This window comes from Salvia hispanica, chromosome 2, assembly GCF_029641045.1.
Source record: "Salvia hispanica isolate PSC_SH4W2 chromosome 2, Shi_PSC_v1, whole genome shotgun sequence".
NCBI lineage: Eukaryota > Viridiplantae > Streptophyta > Magnoliopsida > Lamiales > Lamiaceae > Salvia > Salvia hispanica.
In genome coordinates, this window is record NC_142693.1 from 9,191,432 (window position 1) to 9,217,938 (window position 26,507).

Here is a 26,507-nt window from a genome sequence, read left to right on the forward strand (position 1 = left end):
CGTCCACGAATAAGAGTCCATGTTCATAATTACCATAAATGGTAAAAAGACCCCACATTCCACTAACTCATTCCACACACATATCATTTAAAACTAATATATACAAGTGAGACCCCTATTTTACTAACTTTCTTCCACCCACTTTTCTTAATATTTTTTAACACCCGCGCCATTTAGAAATGAGACTTTTAATCGTGGACGAAGTGAGTAATAAATTAAGAGATAAAGAAGATAAGAAGGGAGTTATATTATTGCTGAAAAAGAGAAATGCCTCAAAATTTCAGTTGGTTGATTATTTTTTGTTTGAATCATTTAGAGAGAAATGGGAAGTCAAATAGCAATGAATAAATTTCTGAATTTGGCTTTACAATGGAGGTTTAGATAGTGTTGACGTTGCTGGTTTCCTTTCTGTTTTCATTTCTCAAGTGGAAATACAATTATGTTAGCTTTGACTATCTATCCAAACACACAAACAGTTGGGAAGTGAACAACAACATGCGCGCGGTCAAATATTTTAATGTTGGGTCTTATTTGTTAGTGAATCATGTTCAAACAGAACCCAATTTATACATGCCTCTTTACACATCTACATTGTTCTATTGTGAATTTGTAAATGAAATTAAATTTGATTTCACAAGTTTAATTGTATCGTACGCCTTTCATCCCAATTTAATTGGAGCGTTTCTACTGGGCACGAAATTAATAAATTATAGTATTAAATAAAATAAATGAAGATAAAGTAATATAGAAGATAATTTATAGTAGAAGAGATAAGAGAGAATAAATTTGGACAGAAAATAAAGTATGAATGATTAGTTGTTTTATTTTTGATATAAAAGGAAATAACTCAATTAAATTGAACGAATGAAACAATATTTAATCTTGTTCCATTTATTGAATGATTTAAAAACTTTCTAACTTAAATAAAATATGAAAATAAAAACAAAAGAAATCCCATCCTTAATTGAGAAACAACATGTGAATGCTTTCTTGGTAAGGTTATGATTTATGAAGTGCAACAACTCAACTCAACTCGAGCACGCCCAGTCGGTTAGACACTTCTTCTTCGTCCAATAGGTTAGATGATCGAGTCTTCACGGGAGTAGACGAGAGTACTATTACATCTTTTATAAAAGAAAAAAACACTCAACGACGACCCATAATTTTGAAAGCCTTCTTCACCCAACCTTGATCATCAATAAACGAAATGTCGGTCAAACGGTTCGCCTCCATCACTTGAAGCTTTGGCTCCCACTTGACTCTCCCCGACGTATTCGCACCCGGGCCTCTACAATTGTACTCAGCCATCATCAACGTCGATCTGCATTTTTCGTTCACACATAATTTTTTCAAGTTTGATTAATAGTATATGTATGAATGTGAAGGAGAAGATGTGTTACGTACTCATAGCCGGTGCGGGACCAAGCATCCCAACCTAGAGGCTCTATGATGTCTGCCATGGCAGTGTTGTAAAATAGAACCCTAGCGTAATCCCTCCACGGCCTTCCTAGGAAGAATTTACCATTTCCAACTATGTTACAGTTTTTGAAGATGAAGCCGCTTGTATCTTGAGGATGGTTTTTTCCCTGAGATGTGATGTAGCCGGTTTTTCCGTTCAGAGCTGCAGCAACCGCTGAAATGGTGCAGCTCTGAATGAAATAAATAAAGACTTTTGTTATAATCCATTAAAGAAGATGAAGACGAAGATGAAGAATATTTATAATTAATTACCTCGTAAATGGATTGAGCGCTGCCAAAGATGAAGTCTACCGCGCCTTGGATGGTGCAGCTTCTGTACAAATGGCGGCCGTAAGCGTCCCACAAGGTGTCTTGCACCCCAAAGAATCTACAGCGGTAGAAGGCTGATTTATCGCCTTGGACCAGCGCCGCGACTGCAGGCTCTACTGGATTTCGAGTTCTTTCTGGAGGATAGTTGTATGAGTTCTACACCAGACAATGTAGTTGAGTCAGTATTCCTTTTTTGGCAATAAAACATCTCATCTGTCTTAGTTTATTCTCACTCAACACAGTTTTTTTAAATTCAGTGCCCAAAAGAAATGTCTCTACTGTAGAGGGACAGAAGGGGTATTACGTACAGTGAATGTAATGCCCCGGGCAAGTATGTTGTCAGCTTGAGCAACGAAAGTAGCGGTTTCATTGATGGGGCCATGGCCATTCCACACAATGAAGGTTTTCTTCCTTCCTGCTCCTTTGAGGTAGATGAATGGTTTGTCGTACGGAATAACAACTTGCTCCCTGTGACATAAACAACCAATTGTCAGAATAAGTCAAATTTTACTGAACAAACAAGCGCATAAAGATTGATTGTTTGACCTATAAACGCCTTGTTTGATGTCGATTGTAGTCCACCTCCGGTTCTTGGAAGGAACAGAATTAACGGCGGCTTGGATGCTTCTGAAACCGTGTTTTCCCGACGGATCAACCACGATGTGAGAAGGTGTTCGATGTTTTCCGGCAGCAGTGATGGATGAGAAGAGAGCAAAGATTGATAATGTGCAAATGCACCATTTATAAGATAGCATTTCTTTTGTTGGTGTTTAAGAAAGATTTTTGTGTTGAGGCTTAGCTAGGATTTCACTAGAGGAAATGTTGGAAAATTTTATGTACTATTGAGAAGAGATATTTAGTGTAGTGCACAGATATAATTGGAAGTTTATATAATGGTGGAGAAGGAATGGGAAGAGAATTTTGCTGCAATCATATATGAGGATATATGAGTTAATGCAGTTTTATACATTTACAGAAATGGCACCATTTCATTATAAATGATTATAGAGATTAATTTGCTTCTAATTCAATTCACAAAAAGCCAGAGCATATCGAATCTATATACATCTGGAATATGAAACGTATATATCCATTGTTCCAGAATTTCATAATGTCCATTTGTTAATAAATCCTAGAGGATAGAAATTCAATAATAAACATATAAATAAAGTTTAATTTTATGTATATCCATAAAGTATTCCAAAGTCATTCTGGAATTTGGTGATGCAAATCATTTCTTAGTAACATAGTGCTCCAAAATGTAATGTAAATTGTAAAGTATCATTAAAAAAATATCGTTTCTTTCTAACTTAGCCCATGATTGACTTGGTAAGATCCACTATCACTAATCCTATATTTTAGTTATTTCTACCTTGATTTTAACATAATTTTATAATAATTTCTTCCATTATATATAAGGGTTCATATTCTTTTACTAGACATCCGCCAAAAATGATTTATTTTCCATTTTAATAAAAAATTAACACATTTTTTCTCTCTTACTTTATCTCTCTTCACTTTCCTATTTTATGATTTCTCCTTTTAGCTCATTTAGTACGTATATTTTTTAAAATTCTATGCTCAAAAGTAGCGCCTCATTTATGATCAGGGGCGGCGGAGGCAGAAAATTTATTTAGTAGGGGCTATACTGTAAACGATACCAGCTATTGTTTTGTCACAAACAATTAATTTATTTTAAGCACGAAATTTAAATAAATGATATTTATTGAGTTTAGTGAAAAAAATAAAATTAAGAGATAAAAAAAGAGTAAAGTAAAAGAAAAAATAATGTAAAATAGAGTAAATATGTTATACCTCGGCGAATAATGTACATTTTTAGTATAATAATGTAGCTTATCACAGCCATCCAATCTAAGGATCCAAGGGCTGTGATTTGTGCTGTGTTTTACACTGAGATGCTGTTATGACCCTAACATACCCCTATATATATATATATATATATCTAACAAAATAGTAAAACAATTAATGTTACTATAATAATATTGAATTACAATAACTAAACATTGAATTATCTGTAAAACTTTCAATCTAAACAACTCAAACTCAAATCTGTAAGTTTCAATATATAAAAAAAAGTCCTATAAGCTAAAGTTTCTTATTATTAATTTCAATATATAAATATGAATACACGTTTGTATAATTAAATTAAAAAGAATAGACAAGAAAAATAATAAAATTACCAAGCAAAGTCAACCACAGATAAGCTAAATAATCAATTTTGGAGTGTTTGTATAGTTATAGTCTAGGGAATTTTGTTAAATTAAAGAAGAAGTTGTTTGGATTACAATTCTATTAAATCTATTTAAAAATATTTAAAGGCTAATTCTTCTACACTTATGCAGTATCTAATGAATGCACTCTACAAGAAATTATGAATATTTTAAACAAATCAAACAATAAATAGCACATAGGCCTGAATCACACCCGTATCTTTTATCATTATTGTTTAATATTTAATTGTCTTCTTGCTTTCACCATTGGCCTGAATCACATCCGTATCTTTTGACATTATGGTTTAATATTTAATTGTCTTCTTCTTGCTTTCACCATTATCTCCATTGTTGTTTTCTTTCAACTATTTCATAATTTCAAATTCAGCTCCTGCAGTCTGAAGCGATATTGGTTTTGTAAGGGAGGGAGTAGATGGTTTCAAATATTTCATAAAAATTACTCTACAAACCGAAAAGTAAAAAATTATTGGATAAGATAGACCCCAGTTTATGGCGAGACAAATGAAGTACTCCCTCTCCGCTATTAGAATTTTCGGTTTATCATTTTAGTTTATCAGCCATTAGATGTTCCAGTTCATTTTTACTATAAATAGTAGGTAGACCTCATTTTTCACTAACTCATTCCACTCACATTTTGTTATAAAATTATAAAAATAAGTCTCACATTCCATTATCTTTTTTCACTTACTTTTCTTTATATTTTTTAAAATCCGTGCCGAACTCAAATGAGACTCCTAATATTGGACAGATGGAGTATTACTTTATATTTTTCAAAATTCCACCTTATAAATGAAATATTCTAGAAAATTGGTACTCCCTCTGTACATAATAGATGTCACAATTTTCTTCTTAGTTTGTCCACAAAAGGTGTCACATTTCTATTTTTTGAAAAAAATTCTCTCACACTAATAAAAATATAATATTTTCTCTCTCCACTTAACACACAAAACATCTGCTAAATCTTGTGTCATTGCCGTATCATCTATTTATGTGATGGATGGAGTACAATAAAATAGTAATATAAATGTGACGCCCCGGAATTTCGTTCCTTTCTTTCGAGATAAATCGGATTTAGTAGCTAATTAATTTCCCTTGAAAAAGTCGTGTAATCATAGTTTTTTGTTGTAGATTTCGACTTTTGGAACAAAACAAGCATTCTCGTTTGGGAGAGATAAAGTTCAAGGATAAAAGTAAAAAAAACTATGCTTTTATTTGATAGTTATTTGAGGAATAAAATACATGGATGATGGAAATAGTACATGCCTACAAGTGTGATAAAATCAACATGCACCTATTCTACACTATCTATCCTACTTCTTTAATTCTCAAGTTTGGAAGCAAACTAAATTGGGGATAGAACCAAATGAGCTCAAGAGCAACATCTTCTTTCTTTCCCTCTCATTCTTATTCTCGATTTTGCTCCCCTCCACAAGCTCCAAGAATGCCTCCATGTACCTACAAAGTTTACACCAAATTGGGGTTAGAAATTTACACACAAGTAAAGAGGGAGGGAAGCACAAGCTAAATAAGAGATGGAGCAAGTAGGTGAATAGTGCAGCTAGAAGAGCTACAAGATAGAGCATGAGGTAAGCCAATTTTTGTCACCACTTAACATCAAAAGAGATTGAAGACAAAGAAGGCATAGGAGAAGGAGCTCCTACACAAGCCCAAAGTAGAAGATGAGTCAAACTCTCATCTCCCCGTCGATCAAGGCCGAGAAATCAGCCAAGAAGATCAGCCACAATCACCAAAACGGCAAGAATCTCACAATCATCAAGCTCGAAAGAGAAAGAGCTAGCAACCCCAAAATAGGAGCCTTTGCCTCCAAGTCTCAAACATAGATTCCAATAGCTTAGCACTATATAGGAGCCATCTCCCTTCACCTCCGCCACCCCACTACTCGACACCGCCAACCACACACGACACCAAGCGCGGGGCGGCGAAGAGGAGAGGAAGGAGCGGCGAGCGGCGAGGGCGAAAACCGCCACCACCGATACAAGTTCAGCAAGTGAGGTAAACAACCTGAACACCAACCATCTCCATCGCATCATGTAGAACAACGAATAGCTAGCACAAGAACTTAGAGATTTCCATAGGATCCTCACACACAAGTAGCAAATCTTAAATATCGAGTTTGGAACTCAAGAGCCTAGAGCTTATACGAAATAGAGATAACCACATTGCTGCCCTCCCTATGAATTCAGTGGCATAGTATCATAAGCAAGAACTTAGCAAGATTTCAGTTTGAGCAACATAATAACAGTAAGCTTCACCAATGCTCCACCCCGAAAAACACAAATAAGCGACGGCCAAGAACAATAACAGTCTGCCCAAGATCAAAGCTTTAGTATTTCTAAACTAAAAAGGGGCTAAGGGATTGGGGACTTAGCTTTGGAGTGAGGAGTAGTCGGCAGAGCTGCCCGGCGATGGTCGAGCGGTGACGGAAACTCCGGAGAACCGAGAGGAGCGGCAGCTCTGCTCGTTGAGCAGCCGGGACGAGGTCGGCGTCGCTGGACGCCGAAAGGGAAGAGGGCGGCGTGCGTGGCGGACTTCGGCAGCCGCGATGACGTGCCTGCCGTCGCGAGTGGGAGGTGATGGAGGCGTGAGCGACGGACGACGTTGGTCGGAGGGATGAGACGCAGAGGAAAGCCGACCGGAACAGCAACGAGCACGAGAAGGAGACGCCGCTGGGTTCTTCGAGGTGATTTTAATTTAGGGATTTTGAGACTTGGACTAAATTAGGGTAAATGTGCAAAATTGGGAGAAGAGGCGGAGCCGGCGACGCAGAGAGGCCTCGATTCGCCGGAGAGACGGCGATTTTGCCAAGGAAGAGAGTAGAAAACCGCTGCTGCATGTTCTAAGATGGGGACCGATTTGTGAGAATGGGAGAAGGGAGAAGTCACGGTGGAAGGGGAGTATATAATTGAATGGACTCCCAATTTAATTAATTGTTGGGCCTAATGAATTGAGAGGGAATTGGGCTAAGCCCCATAGGAATTAATTAGAGAGTATATTTTTGTGATGGGCTATTTTTAGCTTGGGCCATATGAGTTAAATGAGGTGATGAGATATTTACATTTAATTAGTGGGCCAAGAGATTTAGTAAATTGGGCCAAGGATTTAATTATGAGAAGTTGGAATTAAGGATATTGAGATGGAGCTCGGAGGTCGAGGAATAAATTTCCAAATAATTTATTTAGATTCCGGGAAAAATAAAGTAGTAGAGTGGGAGACGCAAAAGCCGACCGGCGTCGCCCCGCGACGCCATGGGCGGCTTTAAGAAAAATCCGAAGAAAAGAATTTTAGAAGAGACTTTCCAAGAATTCCTATTCTATTAAATAAGTGCCCGAATATTTATTTTAGAGAAAATAGAATTTCTCCAAAGATAGTAAAGAGAATAAATAAACTCTGCAGAGTAGTGAAGCCGAGGTAGGATTAAGAAAAATCCTATAAGCCGAGACTGAGATATAGGTGCTATCCAATAGGATGCATGCATTCTTTCTAAAGAGAAATAATTCAAGTATTAATTAGCATGCTACGCTATTTATTTTCAAGGGATAAATTGCTCGAGGGCGAGTGAGGCCAAAGCGAGTAATTGAGTTGAGACATAAGCATATCAGGTGGGCTTTCTTTTAATATCCAGCACTATAATGTGGATATAAAGCAAATACTTGTGAAATTATGAAAAATCATCTTTTCTCAAAATGAAGCAGTGATTATTTTAAAGTTGTTGTCATGCCATAAAATGTTTGTTTTGAGGCCTATCTGTTAGGGTTGTAACCCGCGGGTTTTGGCGATGCCAACCTGAGTTTAACGAATTCGGTTCCCAATAGGACCGCAAATCCTGTTCGGAATAACGTGCACGCGAGCCGTGAGCCATCAGCTGTTGGCCGGCGATGTGTCCGCTGAAGGTGGCCACCTTCACGGTACACGATTCTCAGATAAGGCGAGGATCCAAAAGAACTTAGACTGCAGTCAGACTTTTAGCTCACAAAGAATTTAGTATGCTCGGGCCTTTTAAGAAAAACCCCCGTGCGATACTGTGGATGGATGACAACTATATACTGTATGTTTTGTTTTCGGCATGTGTCCACTGAGTACTCCTGTACTCAGCCCTGCATGTATTTATAAATGTGCAGGTTGAACGTCAAGAGGATGGAGAAATGATCGGAGTCGATGCTACTAAATAAGCCAGTGGATCTTTTCACGATTCGCGTCTTCATACACGAAGTCGTCTAGTATGGACTTATTCCGCTGCTCTTTTGTGAAGTGAGACATCTTAGAATCTCACCGTCGAACTCTGATTTATTGATGTAATGTTTATTCTAGTTCTAAGACCATGTAATGGTACAGTTGACTTCTATTCTATGATATGATCGACTTGTCCTTCGGGCATATTCACAAGTTCTTTCCCCTTTTCTTTCCTCGTTTCTTTAATCCCTCCCATTAGTCGCGTTTTACCCGCTTTCGCTATCCTTAGCAAAGTGCGGTCGTGACAATAAACATACTATTATTATTTAATAAATAATAGAGTAAAGGCTAAAACTGGTCCTGAACATATGACCATTTTACGATTTTGGTCCTAAACTTTATCTTTTGAATTTTTTGGTCCTGCACATTTCAAATTGGATCACAATTGGTCCTCCGTTTACAATTCCGTTAATTTTATAACGATCAACGGATTTAACTCAATTTTGACCAATTTAAGCATTTTAATTATTTAATAATCAAAATTATTTTCTGTTAAAAATAAATTGAATTTGGTGACAGGAGGGTAAATCCAAGTCCAACGACGGTGTAACGCCAACGCCGCCGAGCACGCCTTCTGGAGTCCTCAAGCGGAACACTTTCGAGAAGTGGCGGCCGCCTGTTGGTACGGCGGGAAGCGTGGGCAGCCCTACCCCAAAATCCGACGCTATAAAGGTGAAACTCCATAACCAAGCACAATTTGTTCATGCCGACGAGGTATCTACTCCCAATTCGGCTAAGCAACAGGATTTCCTTGCTGCCAGGGTCAGGCTGAGGAGTGTCAACAACAAAGAAAAACTAAATAATTGAATCCAATAGTTTAGGAATTACTAGGATTTTGTTTTTTTATTTTTCCTTTTGATTCAGCGTTTTTTGGTTCTTGTAATTTCAATTCCTTTTTGCTGAATTCCAAATTGCGATTGAAGCACCATAAAAAAATGGAAATTGTACTTTTTTTTTTGTGTGTAATTGAATTGTGAAATGTGAATGTGAAAAATCACACCGGGGCTCCGCCGCCTGCCTCAACTTCGCCGACTCCGTCTCGCGCCTTCGCGTCCCCTTGTCGAAAGACGCCAAGGACCTTAGGACGGCCGCCGCAGCCACCGCTGAGGCGTTCCAGCCGAGGGAGGGTTTTGCGGGGAAGGGCGCGGCGGAGTTCTCGGGGGTGTGCGAGGTGTTGGGAGTGGCGGGGCTGGCGGAGGCGGTTCTTATGTCGCCGCCGCCGTTGTTGGGGTGGCGATTCAGCTGGGATGAGGTGGAGAGAGATGCTTAGGAGTAATAAATTAGAATAATAATTAATGATATAATTATTGAGTTAAAATTTATAATTAAGAGCTTTAATCGGTCAAAATTGAGTTAAATCCTTTGACCGTTATAAAATTAACGGAATTGTAAATGGAGGACCAATTGTGATCCGATTTGAAATGTGCAGGACCAAAAAATCCAAAAGATAAAGTTTAGGACCAAAATTGTAAAATGACCATATGTTCAGGACCAGTTTTGACCATTACTCTAAATAATAATGTAATGATAAGGTTCGTTTCATGTATTGGTTTATGGGTAAATTCATGTGCTTATTGGGGGAGATAATGCACAAAATTTGAGTTTAAGCGTGCAGGTTGCGACTGGATCAAGTAGATCATGCAAACTAACCGAGCATACGCAAATTGAGCATAAATGGAGTGAAAATGCCAAAAAACCGCCTAATTGATCAAGGAGAATTATCAAAAGGAGCAGACAGTGCAAGGAGTAGGACAGATGAGAGAGAATTCGAAGATACCCTTTATTTTAAGGGTACAAATGTCAAATCATGGAAGGCATACCCTAGGGATTTGAGCCTCAAGCCGTCCTATAAATAGGGAGCAATATGAAGAATGAAGGCAGTCCCTTTGGAGCTCTCCGAGCTCACAACTTCACCATTCTACACACAGTCACATCCTTAGACAGAGTTCTCAGCTGAAATCCACTCCAACTCCAATTCAAACTCTCTGCCTCCTAGCTCAGAGGGGGAGGGGGAGAAATCTTTAGTTCCGAATGTTCTTAGTTTGTAATCGGTGTTCCACCGGTCAGAGGAGCAAAGATACAATTTTACATTCATGTTTAGCATCATTTGGTTTCGTTTCTCAAGTATTTCCAGTGTAAGAACATCTTAGCTTAAGAATTTCGTGATTGTTTCGTTGTTGGTTTCAGATATTATCGTTTGGAGTTTAAATCTGGTTTTATTTGAAGTTATGGAAGTTTTTGTTAGAGTTCATGTTGGATCTTACATTTTGTTGAGCTTGTTTACATGTTATTGGATGCTTTTCGCAATTGGTAGTTGTTAGGATGTCTTAGATCTAACTTTTACATTTCTTGTTTTCTTGTTGGTTTTGGATATTATCGTTTGGAGTTTGAATCTTGTTTTATTTGAAGTTATGGAAGTTTTTGTTGGAGTTCTCGTTGGATCTTATGTTGAGCTTGCTTATGTTAGGTTTGGTATACTGAAAAGCATGTTTAAGCACGAATAGAATATTGCTTGTATACGAAAACCTCTACAATCCACGCTTAACCCGATTCAGTAATATTCGAGTAGTTTTGCACGAATAGAATCAGTATTATTATTACATTGTGTTTGCTTGTGGATTTATAAGATGTTTTACAAACATTTAAATGCATAATTTTGCTTAGTAGATTAGTTGTGGGCATTGTCCACTTTAAGGTAACACAATCGATTCTATGCAATGCTTTGCAAAAGAGAAAGAAGAATTTCACAACCTAGATAGGCCTTGACTACCTATCGCGAAAGGTTGCAATGTCAGTCCGATTATATCCAAGCCTAGAATTATGTAAGAATGTTGTTGATAATAATCATAGGTTCGTGGAAAAGTTAATTACTCCCTCCGTCCCCTATTAAGAGTCACACTTTTCCATTTCGGTCCGTCCCCAATTAAGAGTCACACTTCATTTTTACCATAAATGGTAAGTAGGTCTCACATTCCACAAACTCAATTCACTCACATTTTATTATAAAATCAATATAAAAAAATGGGTCACACATTCCACTAACTTTTTCAAACCAACTTTTCTTTACATTTCTTAAAACCTGTGTCCGGTCAAAATGTGACTCCTAATGGAGGACGGAGGGAGTAATTTGGATAATACTCATGCGGTTACACTCACAGTTAATCCGTTATAAAATTATTATATTGAAAATAGGTTTCACATTCATTTACTTTATCTATTTTATTTTTATTTACAATATCAAATAATTTCATAAAACTCAAGTTAAATAATTCTTTAAATGGTGGTTCGAGGAAGTACTAATCTTATACAGTTGACCGAATAATTTGTGTATATGATAAAAACTAGAAACATTTGTTGGGTAACAGCAAATAAATTTTCTGCAGTTTGCCAGATTTGGCTTCTTCATATTTTGTTTCAAGAAAAAAAATTCAATGTATATAACACTGACGATTATGGTTTAATCTGTATAATATGAATGTAACATCCAGTACATTATTTCGGATATTTAATTGTGTCAAAGTACAAATTTATTGTACATGCCTTCTATATGGTCAATACTAAATAAATATTTGAATTACAACATGAGAAATCCAGCCCAGTTAATTCTTGCTTATGGTCAATTAAACCCTTTTAATTAGCAAGTACTATTAAAAAGGACATGAAACTGAAAAATTGTGCAAAGAATTGATCAAACATTAATGTTAACTTAAATAATACTAGTACTACTATAACTTCCCTAATTGAGTGTCAACTGTTACACACTCATAAATCGTAGCCAAAGCCATGACACCATTTAATTACCCCTTAAAAAATGAAAGTGAAAAGGAGAATAATAAAAAGAAGCTATAGATAAAATCAGAAACTTTTTTCCCATTTTCCATCCAAATATCTTTATCTATATATATTCACATTGGTTACACAACAACCTAGTTTTATCGAAATAAAAAAAATGTTGAGTTATAAATGGTATATTTGCACATTCGTTGCTCTATTATCAGCAACTTCATCCATCACCGCCACACTTGAAGAGAAAAGGATAGTGCCTCATATTATCTTTGTTGATCAATGTGGGAATGGGAAAAACAGTTTCAGAAGCATCCAAGCAGCCATCAACTCCGTGCCTTCAAACAACAAAAGATGGATTCAAATAAACATCAAACGAGGCGTCTATAGGTAAAGGAGAGAAAGTGAAATGAAACCACAATTAATTGTTATCTTCCACTTCCATTTTTGGCTTAATTACATAGTATTATTTTGTTACAGAGAAAAGGTTACAATTCCTTCAGACAAGCCCTACATTTACCTTAAGGGGGCAGGAAAGAGACACACAGTGATCGTGTGGAATGGACATGGCTCCATCGATACGAGCCCTACATTCGATTCTCAAGCTGATCATATAGTCGCGAAGGGCATAAAATTTGTCGTAAGATGAAGCTCGAATGAGTGTTTAATTTATATATGTTTCATAAGATTTATATTATTGTGACATTGTTTAATGTGCAGAACTCGTACAACTCCCCACCTGATGCTAACTATAATCCAATGGAGAGGGCGGTGGCAGCTCGGATTCAAGGTGATAAATCGGCCTTTTACAAATGTGGATTCTTCGGATTGCAGGACACATTGTGGGATGCTGGAGGCAGGCATTACTACAAGAGATGCACCATTGGAGGCGCCGTAGATTTCATCTTTGGTGCTGCCCAATCCCTATACGAGGTAGTACTAAAAAGAATCATACTCTCTTAGTCCCGTTAAAAATAAACGTTTCCTAAAATAAAAATAATACTATGTCTACCTTTTTTTCTATCTGACTTTACTCTCTCACTTTACTCTTTCTTTATTAACTCACAATATAAAATTGCATAAAATCCTATGCTGGAAACCAAATGTTTTATATTTAATTGGGACAAAGGGAATACTCCATCCGTCCCACATTTATAGTCACATTTAGTTATGGCACCGGTTTTAAGGAATTGGTGGAGTGTGTAATAAATGAAGTGAGTTGGTTGAAGGTGAGTCCCTTTTGACTTTTTGGTTTTTTTTTATTATTTTTTTTTGGTCTATTTTAATGTAGATAATGACATTTGGGTGTAATTTTAGTGAATAATGGGGTAAAATTTTATGTCCAAATATGGAAAATTCTAAATGTGACTCTAAATGTGGGACGGACTTTTATGGCAAAATGTGACTATAAAACTGGGCCGGAGAGAGTATAATACAAGTAGTATTTCTTTAGTAATTAGGGTGAATTAAAGTTTGTGACATTTATAATAATTGTAGGGGTGCACAATATCGGTAGATGCTGGAGCTCTAAGGGGAAGCCAAGGCTACATAACAGCTCAAGGGAGGCAGAATCCGGGAGACACGAATGGTTTCGTGTTTAAACATTGTAACATAGTTGGTAGCGGACATGCCTTCCTCGGAAGGCCGTGGAGAAACTATGCTAGGGTTTTGTTCTACGACACACAAATGTCTGACGTCGTTGTCCCTCAAGGATGGTATATTTGGAACAGCGCAGGCCACGAGTATGATCATATGTAACCCTACATATATATATTTACATTGATTTTTATTATTATTTGCTTATTGAATTTTATTTTATTGTTTAAAATTTAGGGGGCAGTTGACGCTGTCGGAATATAAGTCTCACGGACCAGGAGCCAAGAGTGAAGAGAGAGTGAAGTGGGAAAAGAAGCTGAGTGAGGAAGAGGTGAAGAAGTTATCAAGCTTTTCATTCATTGATAAAGAGGGGAGCTGGATAAACCAAGCATTATTCACCATTTTGGATGCTCAATTAACTGACTAATCTCCTTTTAGCTTGCATACAAAGTTATAGTCAAGCATTCACCATTTCTCATGGTTGATTATAGTACATTTTTGTTACCCCTTTATACTAGTGATCATAGAGTTAATTTCATAAATTATTACCAGACTATGACACTTGTATCAAAGTAGTTGCCAAGTTTTGATAAGTTTCGTACAAGTACTTTATACTATTATTTTGAATTCATTTTCTACTTGGCAACCAATATTCTAAAATATGGTTTTCCTGTTAATCCTACTCAATAAAATATTTGTCATATCATATACTATACATATATAATAGTGAGGTAGGTTAGGTCCACGACTATCTGAAATAGATAATTGACAATTATGTGAACAACTTACATTATGAATGTCAATATAAAGACATTTGTATGTCAATTAAATGTAGATATTAACACCTAGAAGAGACAATAGTTGCACCTAGATCCAACTTAGCGTGTTTCGGGTCAACTCTCCTGAGATTACGGATTAATCGAGTCCATGTTAATCGAATTGTAATTTTTTCGCGTTAAAATTTACAATAATAATTCTGTGAATTCAACATGCTATTTTGAGTTGTCAATTGGGCTAGGCCAGCTCGGCCCAGGACCGTATGGGTGGTTCAGGCTCTACCCATTAGTGAAAGGAAGTGAGCCTGAGCAGGACTCATTGGTTTACGTGGGGTTCAATTGAGCCATTTGGTAAACCTAGGCATGGGTTGGGCCTATGCCCATTTGAAGCCCCGCCCAAACTCGGGACATGCCTAGGACCAGTCCAGTAGAGGTCCACCTTGAATAATTAGACTTTTTTTAAGGTAATAAAGTAATTAACCACTAATAATAATATTTCTCCGTGTCATCTTACGAATGAGTCATGTTAATATTATCTAGTCCCAATTTTATTGGATATTGCCGGAGGGACTCAATCACTATTAAGTGATTAGTCTAATATCTACAAAAATTCCCAACTAATGAATACAATACAACATCAATCTTGATAGCATCCAAAAAAATTTCATTTACTTTTTTTACAAAATATAAAAATGATGGTTGTAAAGTTTATCTTTAAGAATATTACTCATGTCCTTATATCCAAACCTCTATATTTAGTAAATAATTATAGGATTTTTTAAATATATTAATTAGTTCATATATACTTTTAGTTTTAAAAATACAACACAAACATTTATATCTAATAAATAATTATAAAATTTTTAAAAATTATTAGTTAGTTCACATATTTCTAGGTTTGAAAATTTAACATCTACTCATATGACATCTCTACTAACAAAAGTAACAATATTGCTTTTTCTTTTAATTTTACACTTCTATATGAAATAAAGAACATGAAAAATGATGTTAGTACAAAGTCAGTAAATGAACTTAAACGGTATTTAAGTTTGAATTTAGTGGAAATGAGACATAAATATAAGTTACACTATGTTTTATTTTTGTATATATTCCTTCCGTCCACCAAATGCTGTCCACTTTGACTTGGCAGGGTTTTAAGACAATGTGAAGAAAAAAGTGTTGAAAAGTTACTAAAATATCACTTTTATAATGATAGTACAATAAGTTAGTGGAAATTTAAGACAATGTGAAGAAAAAAAGTGTTGAAAAAGTTACTAAAATCTCACTTTTATAATGATAGTATAATAAGTTAGTGGAAAATATGATTCATTTACCAAAAATGAAAAAAATAAAAATAAAGTGCATAATATTTTGTGAACTGGATGGAATGGCAAATGTAGATGACATTTTGGTGGACGGGAGAAGTAATATTTTTAGTTTCTCTTGATATACAAAAGAAAAAAATTTAAACAATATCCCACTCGACCAGTGAGTCTAGCCTGGGTCGGGCTTAGCAAAATTAATTACCTATCAGGGATTATAAGAATGAGAATATTGTGAAAGGTTAAGATGATTTAATTACCATGTAGTAATGAATATACCATATACAAAACAATATTTTTCACCCTATACAGCAATAACATGCAACATGATTCATACCAATTCCTTTAAACTAGTGGCGGAGGCAGGTGGGGTCGAGTGGGGTCGGCCGACCCCACCGCCTTACCCGGAAAACCGCCGGAATACTCCTGCTACCGGCCTCCGACCCCTCGGGATCCGGAATTCTGCCCTACGGTTCATCCTCAAGATGGCAAGCAGCGCAGCTTTGCAACAAAACGTCATTGTTATCCTTAACTAAACTAATATTAATATGCACTGGACTAATTTGAATGTAGTCGGAGGATGATGGGCGGGAGGGCGACGGCAGAAGATGGGGTGATAGAGAAGATGAAGTTCCTTTTTTGCAATTGGGCTTAGGGTTAGGCTTTTAGTTTATTACTGTAGTAAAAAGGAAGCAAGTATACTAGTTTTGAGATATAGCGAGCTGTTTTGCACAAGATTTTCTTTTAATCATGTTATATTTTGAGTTTTATTGGGTAGTAACAATAAAATTTTACCCTAATTTTGTATGTATACTAATACTTTATCCGTTCCATAAAATTTGTCCCATTTTACCATTCTTGTCCATCTCACTTGTAATTTCATAAAAGATAGTCATTAAATACACCTCCTAATCTTCTTAATGTGGGATCCTTATTCCACTGCACACGTCCATTTAATACAAAGTCAAAATAGTTTCTTAAAACTTGCATCGGGTCAAGCTGGGACAAACTTTGTGGGACGGGGGTGTTAAGATAGAGATATTTCCTTTGTAATACTCCCCCATTTCATAGTAGTTGAGTCATTTTTTTTCATTTAGGCATTCCATAGTATAGAGATATCTCTTTTTAATTAAAAGTAACACATTTTCTAACTTTTAATTTTCCCTCTCTCTTACTTTATTTTTCTCTATATTTTTGCATTCTTCTACTTTATTATCTTTTTATTTAATATTCTCTCCGTCCCACAAGAATACGCTCTCTTTTCTTTGTAGTCTGTCCGTCCCACAAGAATATGCACTTTTTAATTTTGGAAACACTTATCTCTCTAATGAGGTGGAACTCATTCTTCACTATCAATAATTTATTTGTTTTTTCTGTCTACCTCTCTCTTACTTTAAAAAACTATATTTAGGTATTACTATTATATTTATGGTCCGTTTGTCCGACCGCACGATTTTTTATTTCTGGATCCGCGATTGCAGTCTAAACATATTCTCTACGCCATTAATCAACATGTAATAATTGGGAAGATGTTTCACAAACTCCTGTTTTTTTGTTTCTTTTCTTTTGATTTAATGAAACAAATCTGTTTTGACCTTATACTCAATTGCCAGAGAGAAGAAAAAAAAAACTGAAGACTGTTGAAATAAAAGCTGCCCTGCTGTGTTGTGGGCGCAAGCAAGGAGTGAAGAGAGCGAGAAGAAGGGAGTGAAGATGAATATATTCAGGCTAGTTGGCGATATCACACATTTGGCTAGTGTTCCTGTCTTACTCCTCAAGCTTCACACTATTAAATCTTGTGCAGGTCCGCATTTTTTTTCCAATTTCTTTTTCTTTTTGTAAAACGAGATTTGGCCTAATTGAGTGCTGAGAGAGAAATGGAAACATTTTACTGTTGTTTGTTTGTGTAATTTGGTGAAATAGTTTCATATTCTGATAGTGTATTATTGCTAAATTAAATTGTCAGTCTTGATCAAAGGTCTGAGTGTTTTGATGGTCCTTCACTCTTTCTATTTCAATATAGGAGGTTTTAATTGTATATATGCAAGGAAAGTCTATTGTTGAGAGATCAATGATTTAATTGATACTCCCTCCATCCGCAAATAGGAGTCTCGTTTTTTCCATTTTAGTCCGTCCGTGAATAGGAGTCCTGATTCACTTTTACTATAAATGGTAATAGGAGGGACCTTCCACTCACATTTCATTTAAAACTAATATATATTAGTGGGATCCTTATCCCACTAACTTTTTTCCACCCATTTTTCTTAACATTTCTTAAAACTCGTGCCGCCAAGAAATGAGACTCCTAATGGCGGACAGAGGGAGTAGTTGATAATGGCGAACTACATGCTTCATTTCAACATGACAATGTATATCACTTGTATATTGGTTGTAAATCGATCGGATATGATATATGCGTTGTATATCAGATAGAGTAGATGGCGATTTACTTGTGCAGCCTACTACGTTCAAGTTGATAACGCACATGCATCTTGGTTTGATTGTGTTCCACACATGTGAATCACTGATAATCATTTTGTATGATGTTGGTTGTTTTTGCCTATGCAGACGTTTCTTTGAAGACTCAGGAGCTCTATGCTATCGTTTTCGCTACTCGCTACTTTGATTTATTTACACAATATGTGTCTCTCGACTCTCTCCATAGTACCCTGATGATATTAATATTTTTGGTGAGCTGTTTCTCAATTTTCTGGTATATGATGCTACACAATGTTGAGTACAGATCATACGACGAAGACCATGACAGTTTTCGCCACTACTTGTTAATTGTTCCGTGTTTGTTACTAGCCCTGGACATAAATGAGAAATTTGCATTTAAAGAGGTACTGTAAACTACTATATCTCCCAACATCTTTGTATGTTTAATATTTATGCTCTATACGATTGACTAGGTTATGTTGGCTTTTTCGTTGTACCTGGAAGCTGTTGCCATCCTTCCTCAACTGGTCTTGTTGCAGAGAACAAGAAATTTGGACAACTTGACAGGGAAATATGTTTTTCTTCTAGGGTAATTGATGATTCCCCATTTGTTTCTAAAAGCTAAGTTTACAAGGTTTTGGAATCTCCAGTCTCCATTGGTTTATGAATAAACAACTTCTGCAATTGTATGGCATAGCCAAGTGATGACAAATAAATTTGCTTTCAACGTGACCATTTTCGTGTAAGTAGATTTTGTTTTAACATTTTGTGTATCTTGGTTCCTTCTTGCAGTGCTTACAGATTGTTCTACGTTTTGAACTGGATTTACCGTCACTTCACTCGGTCACACTTTGTCCACTGGATATGTATAGCCTTCTCTCTCTTTCTGTGTGTGTTTTGGTTTATAATCTTATAGTATATCATATCTCTGCTGAAGATAGAAAATTTAGCTTAACTTTACATATTCTGTATTGAGGAGAAGCTGACCAAAATTGATACTGAATTTATGTGCTTCTTTCTTTTACTACTATTTCCAAAGGTAAACTACATTTAGTTCTTCCAAAGTTTTAGTTTGCTTTGTACTGATTTATTTTCTGGTTTTATTTTCTCAGCTGGAAGAATAATGTAAAGCTTGAATTAACTGCTTGAGATCATATCTGCACAAAATATTCGAGGCCGAGATTTTCAGGCAGCACGCACAAGAGATGTACTTGGCATGTGGTTTTGTTATGCCTATCTTGATTTGGACAAGAGATGAGATCCCATTAGGCGTTTATCAGATGTGTCTGCCCTGTTGTTAAGTGACTTAAACTATAATGCTGAGGGAAATAGTTATAGACTAATAGCAGAACATATATATGCCCAACTTTCTCCCTATACAGATATAACTTACCATTTTCTTTTACCTAAACGGAAAAATGAACAAACAATGTTTTCTTATAAAATAGTTGATTTAGTTAGTATTTTACCAATATGTTTTGTTAGGCAGCGTTCAGTTCGTTAGATAGGATAATAATGAGATACAATATGAGATAAGTCAAAATTGAGTTTATCTAGAATAAAATTATTCATAGGGGTGAGGATGTGATGAATAATCATAAGATATATTGTCATGGGCTGAGCTTTTGAGGGAAAGACAACGAAATAAGAGATATGGCATGAGTTTTGATGTAAAATTGGTAAAGTAAGAGAGAAATGAAAAGAAAAAGTAATTGGACTTTTGTTAATGGAAAAACAGGGCACACCTCACATGAAAGAAAAATTTGATAGAAATTAAGTGGACTAATTTTATGAGACGTACCAAAATAAAAAAAGAAAACATTTTTTTTATGGGAATGAGTTATGTACGTATGACAAGAAAAGAGTTATGTATATATGAAGTTGAAATAATTGAATGGTTAGACTTGTCTTGATTGGTGGAAAATTTGCAGATAGATTTTTATGCGATGGTTTGGTTTCTATTCCATATAATTATTTTTTTAACGTACAAAAGGGTTCTCAAGCGAAGTTCCAACAAATTAAAAATGGTCATAAGCACAATTTTGGTTTTGTTCTAGCCAGTGCCAAGATATTAATATTTGGGGTCAAGCACTATTAATAGCTGTGGGCTACTCCCTCCGTCCCAACGTCCAAGGAAGAAGACCCATATTTTTGGACAACACGAGATTTTATACAGTTTTATTTTGGACAGCACGAGGAAAAAAATAAAGTAAAGACGGAGAAAAGTAGAGAAAAAATATTTCTAAATTTAGTAATGGGTCGTTTTGGGTAGAACAAACTAAAAAAGAAAGTGGTTCATATTCGATGGGACGGAGGGAGTATTTTTTATTATCATGTCGCCGGAAGTAGCTATGATGTATGATGATTGTCATTAAAAGCAGCATCGGCAACGTCGGGCAAACAACAGTGGCGTCATCGTAACCACTACTCCACAGAAACAAGTCATGTGTATTACATTTTTGTCCATCAACCAAAATTAATCTCTATCTATTTATAGATAGTTTATTTGTATAAAGGGTGAGTGAGTCATATTTTTACTAATAATACTTCTAGCTATTATTTTAAAATTCATATCGCTGACTACTAATACTATTTCGGGGGATGGTATTAATAACACTATTCCTTGGCTATTAAGCGTCATAACAGCATAACATAATACTAATATATTTCTTTGTTTTCCACTTATATCCATAATGATTGACAATTCAAAATCTTTCGATAAATATTTTAGGCATCTTTAATCAAATAAACTCCACGATGAAGAATATAGTTCTTTAGAATAAAAAACATAGTTTTACATAAAATTTATCAAATATTATATGATGTATATACAAATTTAATATTATCAGTCCATTACTATTTATACAATCAAATTACGCATATTCATTTTTATTAATATATTCAAAAACAACAAAGTGAACTGTCATGAATAGACGATGGAACGCAACTCAATTGATAGAATAGAATACTTCTACTCCAATCAAGAGATCAGAGATTCAAGTTATCATGGGGAAGGTTAGATCCCATTAAAAACAACTAGCACAAGTAATGAGTAATATTGGAAAATAAGTTAATTGTTGGGTGTGTAAAAAAAACAAAATCTTATGAATAATAAAAATTGTAAGGAGAACTTAACGACATTAAACTTTTTGCAAAAACCTGAAAAGTAAGGAAAATAACTTCGACTCAGTTTAAATCTTTGTTTATAGTTTAGTCTGTTTTACAATTTGGTGCTCCGTCGCAAAATCTGAACTTGTAATTTATAATGTACATTTATAATTATGTATGTTACGAATAGGAGTTTGTTTATTATTGAAACGCTGTAATTTAAAAATATGCTATATTATTCAATCAATATCAATATAACTATTTTTCATTTACTTATATTTTAATTTTTAACTTTTATATTTTATTTTTGAGTGAAGTGCAAATTTAGACTCCAAACTATATATGGCAGTTGCAAATATGTGATCACTGAAAAAAATTAGTCAAATTTGTTTTCCCTAAACTAAGTTATAACATCATGTGAAGCCATATTTTTTACTTTTTCTTAAACAAATTTGTTTATTTTGTTCTTCTTTTTGGCACACTTCTCTCTTTTTCACCTTTTTCCCCCCATTGAGCGAATTCGAAGGTCTTTAGCCTAGGGTGGAAGAAGAAGGCTGGAATGAACGAATAATGATATTATAATGGGTAAAGCCAAAAAAATCCTAAAATTTGATCAAATTCTGGTCTATTCCGCAATTTTAAAAAATAATCAATTATATCATAACTTTGACATAGTTTATGATTTGGGCAAAATTATGCATGCTTTTGGCAAACGAAAATTATCAGGCGAACAAAACATTCGACTATTTAAACGACGTCATTAATACATTTAGTCAATTATGTCTTTAATTTTTACATATGTACGAATTACATGGATAAATTCAGAGACGTGGCATGATAATACCTTTTGCTATGGGACAATTGAGAAAATGGTCAAAGCTATGATATAATTGGCCGTTTTTTAAAGTTGCGGGATAGACCAGAATTGAACCAAACTTTATGATTTTTTGGCCATTTAACCTATTATAATTATGAAGGATATTTAGTTAATGTTGAGAAAAATAGACGCATTTGACCAAACTTCATGATTTTTTGGCCATTTACCCTATTATAATTATGAAGTGGCCATTTACCCTATTATAATTATGAAGGATAGTATTTAGTTAATGTTGAGAAAAATAAATCATCGTCTTCAAAGTTGATGACAATTTATAGAAATTATCAAAGGCAAATAATAGGGCAATCGTATATATGCATTCAATGTTACAAAGTATTAATGTTCCTTTAAGAACTTAATTTACCAAATAAATTCTAATTGGATACACATTTCAAACTTATTAATTACGTGAAATTTCATGAGAATTCTACATTTAAATGAATTTCAATGAGATTGTATATGTTTCAAGGTTTCAAGTGAATTAAAGAGATTAAGGTTTCAAAGTTGTTGACAATTTCAAATGAGTATTTATCAATCGTTCATACTACTATTTGAAATTGTGCTCTTATTCCTTGCAAGTGATTTCTCCTATTGTACAGCGCACACAAACAGATATACAAGATACGGTTAGTAATCTAAAACAGAGCTCCTTTCACTAATGATTCCACAACCATTGAATTAGATCACAGAACTCTGCTTGGGCATGAAAGCATACATCATCAGTCGAATTTGAATCTGACTGCTGCAAGAAATAAATATAAGACATGTTAATGGGCATAAAGAGAATTCTTAAGTACGGGAAGCTGAGAATTGGTAGCGGGTTGCACAATGAAATAGTCTTACTTCGTATTTGAATAGAAGTATAAGATGCTATGTGATTTTTTAAGGAATAAGCATACATGAGGTTTCTTCTTAAAGATTTCGTACCTTCAGTCCCTCGCCTCAGGTGGTGTATCAATCTGCTTCCCAGGCATTGCATCTTGAAAAGCGGGGAGTTGTTTGTATGCCTCATTGAACTTTGATAAAAGAGGGAACTCGTTCTGCCCACATTCAAAACCAAAGTCATAATGAGAAGGTTTTAGGTTCATCAACATGACAAATGTACAGGAATAAATTTATATGGAAAATGGGAGTCTGTATTCTGAATTCTGAAGCTAAATTGTGAACAAGATCTTTACAATAACGCCTCCAACAAAACTTCGAAGCTCAAGTATTAAGCTATTTTCATAATAAATCATAATTTTTCTGGAAGTTTGTTTATTTATATATAGTACTATGAAACACTGAAAATGGATTTCTAAGTTACTGAATCAATAAATTGATAGAAGAAGAAACAATGAACTAATTACAAGATCGAGTTTCAGTGAAGACCTACCATATCAACACTGAACCTTTTGACAGCACCATCAATCTGAGGTGCCAAATACAAATCAGCCTGCAAAATTCGTATAATATATCAATGCTTTTTTTAATGTTATGAGGACAGAAGTGAGCTGAACTGGATTTAACGAAAGTTTTTATGAATGTTATCATCTAGGAACAGATCATATTTTACAATTCTTCTGAAAAAATATACAATATCATGCAAATGATATGGTGTTGTTTGATGATCCAAAATTAGTATTGTTTTATAACATCAAGTTACTACTTAAACTACTAGACTTCGTTTTCCAAGAGTGGCAACAGTGAATCTGGCTAGCAAAAAATGTCAGTAACTGAAGCAACTAACCAAGAAAACTTCATCTCCTGTTGCATATTTTCCAGCAAATTTCTCCAAAAGCTTCTCCAGAGCTGCACTCAATTAGGAAAAATAATTAGGTTTTGCTCTGCAAACCAGAAATGCTGTTAAAGCTGCCGGATGCTGCTGAGATTGTCAAATACTGCTAAATCTAGACATTTATATACTATTTCGGATACTATTATCATAAAAAGATTCAAACTCTAGCATTTGTTGTCATTAGCATAGGACATTTGGATCACGAAAATAAGAAACTGAAAACCCCTAGAATGGTATTACAATGGGATATTCACCACAGTTTTTACCAATACTTTCTTCAAAGCAAAAACATAACCTGAGTCTCTTTAATGTATACCAAGCTTGTGTGGCTTTTTTGGTATTGGAGAGAGTTTCAAGACCACTAAATTTTGTACACGAGTAGTTAAAGCCAAATTTTCTAAAATTACACATAAATGTCAAAGCTTACCAGAAAACCCATGTTTAATATGATGCTGAACCCAAGAAAGCATCTCATCAGCTCCAAGTTTATCTTTAACATACCTCTGTTTTATTAAAAATAATCAGGTGGATATCTTCTTTGTTCATATAATACAACAATCACATGTACATGTTATTGCTGATTTCCACTCTTTTAAATTGAAAGGGTTATTAAATGCTTACAATGATGGGTATATTCTGGTAAGGTTGTATGCTTGCAAAAACAATATTTGCCGCCTATAATGAGTAAGCAACAGGGATAGTTAGAACCAAGAACAGATATAGCAACAATTTCAAATAATGATTAAAGTAAAGAAGTTAGTTCATTTAACGAAAAGCACATAGGTTGGTGAATACTTAAAGCAGCAGCATACCACCAATAGGATTCGATTGCATTCCACAGATAAATACAATCTGTTCATCGCGCGCATATCACTGTATGGTAGTAAATACTCTTTCTATTTTTGGTTAATAGACGTATACAATCAATCTTTGTTGGATGATTTTCTGATATTTACTTCTACTGTATATTTGTTCTCTAGATTGAGATAAGCGCACTCAATTGGTTATGAGGAGTGATCAGCTGCTTTAGAAAAAATTGGGAACATCAGTACCATTCAGATAGCTTTAAAATAACTACTATAATTTAAATCTATAATTCTATAAGCATTTCTTTCAAGCTAAGAAGGCAACTGATTTATTGGCTATTGCATTTAGTTTGTAAATAGGTCTCAGCGAAGTTATCCTTGTCCTTGTTCCAGCAGTAACTCTCAAGCTAAGAAGGCAACTGATTTATTGCATTTAGTATATCTAACTTCAAGCAGTCGTGAATTATAACTCTCACACACACATACTTTCATAACTGTAGCTGTGTAGCAACCTTCAATCATTCAATTGGGTGGTTATATTTCATCCCAAACTGAACAGACTCTGTAGCAGCCCAGTTTTCCTATGTAGATGAGAACTTTTTTTCTCTTCCTCTTACTTTCTACCCCACCTATCCTCACAGTCTTAGCAACCAGTGTAGACGAAGTTTTTGCATTTGACATAGAAATACAAAACGAAGTCGCATATTAAGTTATCCTATGAGACAAGTCTTTGCAGGGTATTGAAATGCAAAATAATTTTTCTCAGAAACAAACAATCTTCCGATGTTGATCCTATTCAAGTACTAATGATAATTCAAAAGATAAAGGATCATATTTGGAAAACATTTATCACCTGGTAATTCAGGGCCTTCAGCTCCAGATCCCGGGGTAACAACGGACGTTGAGGATACCTCTCCTCCAGATACTGCATATCAGATAATACAAACAATTAATCGACATAGAAGGCATAGTAAGCGCTGCTAGTGTAATCTTAAACCGAGAAACTTGCCAATAAAATTGCAAGGGAGTCTGAAACAACAGTATCTCCATCGACAAGCACAGGCACCAATCCAAGCGGATTAAGCTTCAAAAACTCTAATAAGTTCAAACAAAATATATGTCATAGTATTTTGCATCCTAAAATCCATGGAAATGTGAAATTAGAGCAAACATTAACATAGCAAGTGAAAAGCAAACACTAACTAACCAGGAGACTTCTGTTCTCCTTTGAGCAAGTTAATCGCTATGTACTCGTAGTCCAGCCCTGTTAATTTGTCAAGACACCAATAATTAATCATATATTGATAAATTAGGTGAAAATTTTGAGTAACTACTGGATGAATGAATTACCCTTGAGATTGAGAGCAATTCGAACACGGCAGGAGCAAGAGCTCCGCCAATAAGAGAAAAGCTTCAGCTTGTTCGGCTCAGCAATGGCGTGGGTAGCCTGGTTAACAGTGATTGTGTACAAAACATCAAAGAATATACATAGGTTTTCTGATTAATAAAAAGAGCATCTTTACCATGGTCGCACTGAATATCGACGATGAACAAATTCTTAGCTTCACTCAATTTGAAATTGCCGAAGAAGAAGATTAGATAATGCCGACTGCCGACTGCCGATAACTACTACTACTACTCTTTTGTCGTTTTAAAATTCTATTTGATTCTATTAGAAAAATGTTGAAAAAAGTTTAAGAGATATACTTCTATTTATCAATTTATTAAAAAT

At 35.1% G+C, this 26,507-nt stretch overlaps 4 protein-coding genes and 1 long non-coding RNA gene across 6 annotated transcripts; 2 read left to right on the forward strand and 3 right to left on the reverse strand.

Annotated features, from left to right (window-relative positions):
• Nucleotides 1–921: 921 nt before the first annotated feature.
• LOC125186375 (putative pectinesterase 29) lies at nucleotides 922–2,543 on the reverse strand. Its single transcript, XM_048082737.2, has 5 exons — nucleotides 2,335–2,543; nucleotides 2,097–2,256; nucleotides 1,732–1,944; nucleotides 1,405–1,649; nucleotides 922–1,321 (listed from the first exon to the last, which is right to left on the reverse strand). Exons 1-5 carry the CDS (start codon nucleotides 2,541–2,543, stop codon nucleotides 1,147–1,149), a joined length of 1,002 nt encoding a protein of 333 aa, XP_047938694.1. The 3' UTR covers nucleotides 922–1,146.
• Nucleotides 2,544–5,231: 2,688 nt separating this feature from the next.
• On the reverse strand, nucleotides 5,232–6,914 carry LOC125217690 (uncharacterized). Its single transcript, XR_007175789.2, has 2 exons — nucleotides 5,702–6,914; nucleotides 5,232–5,495 (listed from the first exon to the last, which is right to left on the reverse strand). It is a non-coding gene; the product is annotated as an uncharacterized LOC125217690 (long non-coding RNA).
• Nucleotides 6,915–12,240: 5,326 nt separating this feature from the next.
• Nucleotides 12,241–14,178, forward strand: LOC125186388 (putative pectinesterase 29). Its single transcript, XM_048082743.2, has 5 exons — nucleotides 12,241–12,464; nucleotides 12,555–12,714; nucleotides 12,795–13,007; nucleotides 13,572–13,816; nucleotides 13,908–14,178. Exons 1-5 carry the CDS (start codon nucleotides 12,241–12,243, stop codon nucleotides 14,095–14,097), a joined length of 1,032 nt encoding a protein of 343 aa, XP_047938700.1. The 3' UTR covers nucleotides 14,098–14,178.
• Nucleotides 14,179–17,338: 3,160 nt separating this feature from the next.
• On the forward strand, nucleotides 17,339–19,670 carry LOC125202858 (ER lumen protein-retaining receptor-like). Its single transcript, XM_048101334.2, has 5 exons — nucleotides 17,339–17,572; nucleotides 18,337–18,611; nucleotides 18,681–18,796; nucleotides 19,000–19,073; nucleotides 19,320–19,670. Exons 1-5 carry the CDS (start codon nucleotides 17,482–17,484, stop codon nucleotides 19,334–19,336), a joined length of 573 nt encoding a protein of 190 aa, XP_047957291.2. The 5' UTR covers nucleotides 17,339–17,481; the 3' UTR covers nucleotides 19,337–19,670.
• A 3,070-nt stretch (nucleotides 19,671–22,740) lies between these two features.
• LOC125202178 (glutathione S-transferase 2-like) lies at nucleotides 22,741–26,454 on the reverse strand. Of its 2 annotated transcripts, none has more exons than XM_048100539.2 (11): nucleotides 26,299–26,454; nucleotides 26,126–26,222; nucleotides 25,983–26,039; nucleotides 25,785–25,870; nucleotides 25,629–25,700; nucleotides 24,591–24,644; nucleotides 24,397–24,472; nucleotides 23,922–23,983; nucleotides 23,568–23,627; nucleotides 23,120–23,232; nucleotides 22,741–22,931 (listed from the first exon to the last, which is right to left on the reverse strand). In XM_048100539.2, exons 1-10 carry the CDS (start codon nucleotides 26,299–26,301, stop codon nucleotides 23,122–23,124), a joined length of 678 nt encoding a protein of 225 aa, XP_047956496.1. In that variant the 5' UTR covers nucleotides 26,302–26,454; the 3' UTR covers nucleotides 22,741–22,931; nucleotides 23,120–23,121. The 2 variants fall into 2 exon arrangements, with proteins under 2 accessions (XP_047956496.1, XP_047956495.1); XM_048100538.2 differs by having other exon boundaries at nucleotides 22,741–22,934.
• Between the last annotated feature and the right edge of the window lie 53 nt (nucleotides 26,455–26,507).